At 43.1% G+C, this 9,197-nt stretch overlaps 2 protein-coding genes across 2 annotated transcripts in view; one reads left to right on the plus strand and one right to left on the minus strand.

The window, feature by feature from the left end:
* ccser2b (coiled-coil serine-rich protein 2b) overlaps positions 1 to 4,835 on the minus strand; it is a 66,533-nt gene extending 61,698 nt beyond the window's left edge. Inside the window, 1 exon segment of the mRNA XM_051066264.1 lies at positions 4,369 to 4,835. The gene's annotated coding sequence lies outside the window, so the exon portion shown is untranslated.
* Positions 4,836 to 7,276: 2,441 nt separating this feature from the next.
* On the plus strand, positions 7,277 to 8,820 carry LOC108895543 (D(5)-like dopamine receptor). The gene has a single exon (XM_018694414.2). It carries the CDS (start codon positions 7,417 to 7,419, stop codon positions 8,818 to 8,820), a length of 1,404 nt encoding a protein of 467 aa, XP_018549930.1. The 5' UTR covers positions 7,277 to 7,416.
* Positions 8,821 to 9,197: the final 377 nt, after the last annotated feature.

The following is a 9,197-nucleotide window of genomic DNA, read 5'->3' on the forward strand; positions in this document are numbered from 1 at the left end:
AAACTACCTCAGAAAATGACATATACATACAACTGGCCCAACATCATCATCATCATCATCATCATCATCATTATCACCAGCTCAGATGATCTGATCAGTGTGAGGAAACTCTGCAGACAGTCACCACCCATTCAGAGACGAGAGGATGGACAGAGATCAAGAGATTCACCAAACATTTCCTGCCACTAACATCCGTCAGCTGAGAGAGCAACGGAGAGGGAGAGACCAAGGGCATCAATTATCTATCAGACATCAAATAAACTCAGCGGAGAACAGACAGAGGAGGCGGAGGAGGAGAGACTGCAGAGAAGCAAAAGTCTGCACATTTACCATCACCATAGCTTCATCTCCTACACAGTAAATTACAGTCAAGAAGGTTCTTGTGCTTGCCACAGTTAATATAAGTAAACATCAACGTGGTGAGAGGGCAGAATAATGTGTCATTTGTGAAAAAAAAAAAAAATGCAAAACAAGGTGGATGAAAAAAACTGTTTCTCTACAGAGGTCAGACAAAAGTGGTTGAGAGTGTGATTACAGCCAACAGTGCATTTTGAATTGCAAAATTGCAAACAAAGCTGGCCAGGGCAACATTTCTAACCTGAGGAAACAACTTGAAGCATCTTGTCAAAACACAAAACATATCTAAAAGCTGATGAGTGAGTGTACTGTGTCTGATACCCTGAAAAAAAGCCACGTCCTGCAGCAGCTTCAGCTGACGTTGGCACGTCTGGAGCCAGCGCTGAAGAAGATAAATCCTCCACTAGTGACAAAACATCAAGCGAGACATCATCAACAACTTCATTTTCTTCTTCAGGTAATTCATTTGCTGGTTGAGTTAAGTTGTCGTTAGAGATAACTGGGCCTTTTTCCACTGCATTGGTTGATTTTAGCTTAGCATTTTACTGGCATTAGCCAACACTCAGCTGCTAGCCAAATATGCTACTTAGTATAATAAGACACTACAGAGACAGTAAAGTACAACAGAAAGAGGCCATGTTGATATCATAATTCAATTTTTACAGTGTATTCTTCTTTGTAGTGAGTTAAACAAACTCTGCTCCGCATCCTGCCAGGTCTGTAATATCTATATATGAGGAGACCACTGTGTATTGCTGCTTCCATAAGTCACGGAGCAAACTAAGTTTTGGTTATTTAGTCTCTTTGTAAAGTCGACATCCATTCATTCACATTATTCTGTGGTGAGTGCCTGCTACTTACTCCCCACGAGACGACAAATAATTGAAATTCCACATTTACAGCCGGCTTTCACTTCAGTGTGATGGAGAGGACAAAAACAAGAGAACAAACAAAGAGTCATAAAGAGGCAGAATGAGAGAAAGGTCAAGAGAGAGGGAACCAGTAAACAGAGAGAGGGAGAGTCAGCTGCTGAGAGAAACAGTGAATCAGCAGCAGAGAGAGATATAGTGGGGTAGAAAAGGAAAAGTCAGGGAGTTTATGTCATTAAAGCAAAGAGTCAGGACGACAGCGAGAGAGAGAGAGAGAGATGGATCTCTCAGAGCCTCCAGCTCGTTTTAACACGATTAATCATTAGCCGGGAAGCTACATGATGATTCTGCTTTAAAGTGAGGTCGTTAAAGTCGAGGCTGAGAGCTTCTCACAGACAGACCACAGAGACTAATGAAGCCTGAGGACACAGAGAGGTCACAGCTCCTCAGGGTCTTGGTTATCATTCGATCACGACTGGACCAAAAAGTGGAACAAACAGTGGAGGGGAGGGAATATCGTGGTTCTGTCTTTCTGTACCATGATACAAGATCATGGATGTTTTTGTCACACTCTAAATGCCAAATGTATTAACTTTATTATATATATATATATATATATATATATATATATATATATATATATATATATATATAACTGTTCTTTCTGCTGGTGCCTGTCAAAAGTTAACAGCTGTTTGGGAAAAAGACCCTGGAGAAATTTGGGATTTACCAGAAACAGAAGACAATAAAGTTAAATTCCCACTCTGACTGCAGAGATAGAACAGCACTTTTCTTATAAATTATTCATCAACTTGGCCATTCCTGCTCTTTGAGAACAATCTGGAAACAATTCATTTTTGATAAGCTGGACCCAAACTCATCGACTGTGGTTCCCTCTGCATTGTCATCATGAGTATTTCCAGCAAGGGACGGCCCCATTCAACATCCTGGGAGCCTGAGGGCTGAGTGCAGCCTCTGTCAGATCCTGGGCCCATCTATAGAGTCAGTTCTCCACTGAAGAACAGATTCTTCACCTCAGCAGGGACTCAAGCAGCCAGAGGGTGGGAGAGAGGGAAGAAAGAAATAAAGTGGAGCAGGGTAGAACCATCAGAGAGTGACAGATGGAAAGACTGACTGGAGCCCAGCCAGACTGTAATAAACACAACCACAGATCCGTCAGTGTCAGCAGGTTCCCTCTGGACTGACACCAGATCAGCAGCAGCTTCTGTTCCACTGCTGTCAGTGAGAACACTGCAGGAACCAAACAGACAGAACCAAGGGATGTGGAGGACAGCAAACCAGTGGAACTGCAGAACTGAGCAGCTGAAGATTTACCAACTAGAGAACCAGCAGAACCAACAACTAGAGAACAGAGGCCTGGAACCAAAATGACTACAGGAGAACCTGCAGAGCACAGCAACTAGACAACAGAACCCACACAAGAACAGATCTGGCAAAAAAAATCAACTAGTTAACAATACCTCAAGAAGAGAACTAGAGGACAGAACCTGCAGAACACAACAACCAGAGGAGAGAACCTGGAAAACACAGGAGCCCAAGAACAAGAGAACACAACCGTCACAACCAAAGAACTGATGGACTGATGCTGCATGTGGAAAATAACTAAAGGCAAGAAAAAATGAATCTTAAGTTTGGAACCAAAGGAACCACAGAGGTGCAGAGACTAAAACAATCCAACACCTCTACAGAGAACCGGGTGCTCCATCAAACTCAACTGACAGTGATCCTTGGTGAGAATCCACTTTGGGAGAAAGAAACCAGTGGAACCAAAGGATAGAAACAACAGAGCTTAAGACATGTGAGGAATGTGGCTGTTCTCCTGAGGAATGTCCACAGAAAACAGAGCAGTCATTAGGCCTCAGAGGGTTCCTCACACTGTCTCCAACTTCTCTTTCTGTCCGTCTGTAACAACTCTAATGTCTTATACTAAAACACAGCCACAGAGGTCCAGAGGAAACACAATAAAACAGACTAGAAGACAGTAAACATTATCTAGGGTACTGCTGTAAGACTATGTGAAGTATTTTTTGATATTTTCAATCACTCAAAAATGTGATGGATGATAACAATCAGCCTGTAATGGGCCTGCCTTGGCTGAGGGTGCCTTATGACGAAAGGCCGAAACACCCAATGAGGCCGGGGTACACAACTGATGATGTGTTGTCCTGGAGGAAACATCACTAAGTGGTCATCATCAAAGTCACCCGACTAAAGAAAAAATCTCCAGCCCCACTCATGACAAGTGCTGCGTTGAACCGTCAGGATTTCTAACACCTAATCCTATTGAATTAACAGCTGTTAACATCAATAACAGACACTGAAGCTACTAATTAGAGCTGGAAGTTCTTATTTTCATTATTGATTAATCTGCAGATGATCTCCTCAACTGATCTAATATTCATTTTGTCTATAAAAATGTATAATTCCCCCAAGCACAAGGTGGAATCTTTGTTAGACAGATATATTCAGTTTACTGTCATATATCACAGAGCATCAAATCCTTACATTAGAAACCAGTTTGGACATTTTTGCTTGAAAAAATAACAGAAATGATAAATCAAAATTGATCAACCAAGGGAGTAATCAATTAGCTGATTCAGCCCAAATATCATCTGTGTGTGTATTTTATTTAAATCTCTATTTTTGTTCAGTTTGTCATTATCCTTAATGAATATTTAATGGTTAAAGTTAAATTGTCATTTCATCAGGAGTCACTGGTGTGAATCCTGCGGATCTAGTTTGAAAACTGGGCTTGAATTACATACAAATGCACTCCCTAAATATTCTATATAATAGATTATAATGTGGATAACTATATAAAAGATTTATAAGAAACCACACAGTAAGTCTAAGTCACTAATATCAGCAGAACCTCAGTCATGCAACAGAACACTGAGGCTGCCATTCAAAAGGTCGTTAAGAAAACCCTCAATTTTCATTCACAGTAAGCTAGCCATCAGGGGATGTATTTTAGCCTGTTATATAAGTCAAGGTTGGTCTGTGTAATGTCATATATGTGTATACATCAGTGTAAATACACTCTGAAGTGTTGAAGTAACATTTAAATGCAGATATTTGCTCGGTATGTTTGTGTTTTCTACACGAGGAGACTCCAGCTCACCTGCCGGGTAGACGGAGCATCAGACGTCAAAATGCGGAAATGTCGAAGTTGAGGTGGTTGGATGAAACCGGCTGGATGTGAGTCAGGATGGGTTATGGTTAAATCCGACAGCAGAGAGTGTGATAAAAGACGACAGGCGTCAAAAGTCCATAAATTAGGCTAAAAATCCACCGGGAGATGTGAGAAGGACACAGCAGCAGCCTCCCTACGGTGCTTCGCTCCTCTTCTCCGGCCTGCACTAACTCAACACTTCCCAAACACTACGGGGTCTCCGACTGATGTTTATCACCTGCACGGGTCTACCTTTATCTTCCTCTCGTCACAACGTTTGCGGTAAAATATCAAATTAGAAGCCGTTTGTCCGCCTGAAATCCGCCTGTGCCGTACATGTGCAGAGGACGAGCCGCTGAGACTGAAGCTGACTGACTGAACCGGAGCTGCTGAATCATCCACACACACACACACACACACACACACACACACACACACACACACACACACACACACACAGCTGACACTGACGTCACCTCCTCACTGTAAACATAACCCTTTCATGGCCAGATTCATGTGAATGAAACACGTGAATAAAACGGCACCATGGATCCAGCATACATTTGTGGAATAATGAATTTTGAAAAATGGAAGATATAAATATAAGGCAGCTAAAAATAAAGTGCAATAAACAACAACTTAAAACACTAATAATGACAGTAAACAGTGTAGTGTGTGTTAGGTTTTAAATGGCCTGACTGCATGTTTTACCTAAAGAACAAGTGGTGTGGGACATATTCAGCCACCGGTGCCTCCGCCTCGGCACTATCTACTGTAAATCTAACACACCCATTGTCAGTTTTATTAGCTGTAACGGTGTTGTTTACATGATACCTGCCATGGTTTTAATTCTTAAAAAGTTCTTTAAAAAGTCCTCAAATTATTTTAATGATTTACTGCAATTTTCCATGTCAATGTATATCCACTAAAATGAACACAGCTCTCAGGTGGACAATGACAGGTTCAGACTGTTATTATAAGTGAAGTGATTCCTTCAGAGATAGACCTTTTTATTAAATCTACCTTTTTATTATCCATTTAAACCTATTTATTAATACTTTTTGTTCAACCAGAAACATTGTTATTTATTACTGCCAGACTCCATTGCCAAAAACAGGAATTTTACTGAGCAGAACACAGGAGCTTCTGGAATACCACTGCCTCCATCTGTTAGTGTGCTGTGTTATTTTGTAGTACTTTTACTTATGTTAAGGATATGAATACTTCTTTCATGATTGAAAGTCACACAATAACACAAACTAACTAACAGGTGGAGGCCGTGGTATTCCAGCAGCTCCTGTGTTCCTGCTTAGTAGAAATTATTGTTTTTATTCATGGAGTCTGGTGGTGATATATAGCAATGTTTCTGGTGAAGCAAAAAGTTGCTGCTGGAATACTGCTGCCTTAATCTGTTAGGCATGATAGATTTTGTAAATATGCAAGCCGATATTTAAATCATTAAACATGAAACCTATTTTTTAATTTTTTTTAAAAAGAAAAGCAAATGTGTATACCAGTTTTTTCACAATCAACAAGTGAAATCAAACAGTTTACTGCTCTTTGCAGCCATTTTTTTTTTTTAAATCAAAAACTTTAATGGAGATAATATAAATGTCCAACCTTCATCCTGGTTCAGGTCTGTATTTATATATGTCCCATATTTCATTCACTGCCCCCCCATATGTAGAGCAAATACAATATCAGCACCCATAATAATGGGAATCAGCATTTGTGTGTTGTGAGTCTTTGTCCACTAGAGGGCAGAGTTCACCTTCCTGTTGTGTCACTGCTGCTCTGAGGACTTCACATTATCCTCTGTGTTATGTTGCTGGCAGCATTAATAACATCATCAGTGGTGTTATGGAGACATACACATCTCTGTTCAGGCCGTAAAATCTGTGAAATAATAAATCAAAAGTGAGTCAGTAACCTGTCGCACAGCTGTAATACTGGGTCAAATTTACCCAGTGAGAAGAAAACCATCAATTCATCAATCAAACCAAGTGATAGTATTTTTTTTTTTCATATTACAGTTGTGTTATTTACCCAAACTAAAATATAGGATGAACCATCATCCAATGTAATGTCCAATGTTAAACAATACAATAACTGTGTCACAGTTTTAAGGTAGAACTTGAGCTTGTCGTGTCAAAATAATCATATTTTAATTTGGGTTAATTACTACACAACATTGTAAACATTCCACACACAAACACTCATCTGGTAAAATATTTAACACAGATCTCAGAGCTGTCAGACGAAAAGTTCATATGTGAATTCAAACTTTCAATTTTATGCTTTTTTATTATTCTTAATTAAATCTTAATTAAATCAAAACTTTTACACCAAATATAAAACCAACTAAAAGTTTTCCTAAGTTTCCATGAAGTTGATATTTTGGATTACGTTTCTCAGATCCAGTAGTCTTTGTTTTGGGCTGTGCTTTTTAGACAGAATATTACATTTGTAATATTTGTTTCTTTAAAGTATGTGAATTCTGCTGTATTATTCATGCAGAAAGACTCGTGTCTCAGATTCATCAGTCTCATTAATTATTTGAGGATTTGAAGAATGAGATTACAGAGGAATCCTTTATTATCTTTAGTTTTCCTGCAGCAGCCTGACACTGTCGAATTATTAATTAAAGATGTTTTGACATGCCTCTGTGTCCTCCCAGTCTTTCCCTAAAGATCTGATGGAAATCAGTCAATGAACAGATCAGGAGACGGTGGAATCAATAAATTATAATGGTCTTAACGTGAGGATGAATATATTAAAGACTGGAGAGGGTAAATATTTTTAGGCGCTGAGGATCGCCATCTGCAGCCTCAGTCACTCTGAGCGGGGGCAGCGCAGAAACCGGATGACCTGAGCGCGTCTCCTGCAGGAGTATCTCATTGTCGGAATGATTTCTGGGACTGGTTGGTGGACGGAGGATGGAAGCGACAGGAAAAGTTGAGACGGATATGGCACCGAGGGAGTGATTCTGGATCATCCATGGAGAGTGTGAACAATGAGAGCCAAACCCACCACCAGGGCCACCGGGACCAGCACCAGGTGGTCACGGCGGGAGCGGACAGCCCCGGGCCCGGTGGAGGTCTCAGCCTTCGCGCGCTGACCGGGTGCGTCCTGTGCGTCCTGATCGTCTCCACCCTGCTGGGTAACACTCTGGTGTGCGCCGCGGTCATCAAATTCCGCCACCTGCGCTCCAAAGTCACCAACTCCTTTGTCATCTCTCTGGCGGTGTCCGACCTGTTTGTGGCCGTGCTGGTGATGCCGTGGAGAGCGGTGTCTGAGGTGGCCGGCATCTGGCTCTTCGGCCGCTTCTGCGACACCTGGGTCGCCTTCGACATCATGTGTTCCACCGCGTCCATCCTCAACCTGTGTATCATCAGCATGGACCGCTACTGGGCCATCTCCAGCCCCTTCAAGTACGAGCGCAAGATGACGCGCAGGTTCGCCTTCCTGATGATCGGTGTCGCCTGGACTCTCTCCATCCTCATCTCCTTCATCCCCGTGCAGCTCAACTGGCACCGCGCGGACGCGGACAACTCGACGATGGACAACCCGGACGACTGCAACGCCAGCCTGAACCGGACTTACGCCATCTCCTCGTCCCTCATAAGCTTCTACATCCCCGTGGTGATCATGGTTGGGACTTACACGCGCATTTTCCGCATCGCGCAAACCCAAATCAGACGGATCTCGTCTTTGGAGAGGGCGGCGGGGCCCCGTGCGCAAAACCACCGCCACCGCGCGTCAACGCACGACGAAAGCTCGCTCAAAACATCTTTTAAGAGAGAAACGAAAGTTTTAAAGACTCTGTCTATCATCATGGGGGTGTTTGTGTTCTGCTGGCTGCCGTTTTTCGTCCTGAACTGCGTGGTGCCGTTCTGCGACCTGGACAAGGTCGGAGAGCCGCCGTGCGTCAGCGACACCACCTTCAGCATCTTTGTGTGGTTCGGCTGGGCCAACTCATCCCTGAACCCGGTCATTTACGCCTTTAACGCCGACTTCAGGAAGGCGTTCTCCACCATCCTGGGCTGTAATAAGTACTGCTCCACCTCCACGGTGGAGACGGTGGACTTCAGCAACGAGCTGGTGTCTTACCACCACGACACCACCATGCAGAAGGAGGCCTGCACCATGCCGGGACCCGGGGCGCAGAGACTCGCTACTTGCATGCCGCCGCCGCCTCCGCCCCACACGGGGGCAGATCTGGAGCAGAACTTTGACAAAGTGTCTGTGATTTCAGATGAATCCCGGAGCCACAGGAACTTGCTGCTTCCTGCCATCCTGCAGTATGAATGCGAGGCGGAGATTTCTTTAGACATGATGCCCTTCAACTCGTCCGGACCCACAGACTGTTATGTTATCCCGGGTCAAATCCAGGACTTGTGAGCACATTGGACCCATGAAACAATTAACACCTTTTGCGTGGTGCAGGACCTCTGTTCAGTTTTGTGCCTCTTCTCTCTATATTATGCACCAGGGACCAGGGGCTTAAGAGGAAGACCTTTGACCTCCTGTTGATGATACTGTTAAAGTACAGATGACCTAAAAGCAGTTTTACCCAGCCTTTGTGGATTGGACCTCCTCAAATCAAGATGGTCTTAGTGTGGTAAATGGTGAATGGACTGTACTTATATAGCGCTTTTCTAGTCTTTTCGACCACTCAAAGCGCTTCACACTACAGGTCACATTCACACAACAGTGCTTTCTAGCACAGACACACACATTCACACACCGATGACAAACATCGGAGGCAACTTGGGGTT

The sequence above is a fragment of the Lates calcarifer genome, linkage group LG23 (assembly GCF_001640805.2).
Source record: "Lates calcarifer isolate ASB-BC8 linkage group LG23, TLL_Latcal_v3, whole genome shotgun sequence".
NCBI lineage: Eukaryota > Metazoa > Chordata > Actinopteri > Centropomidae > Lates > Lates calcarifer.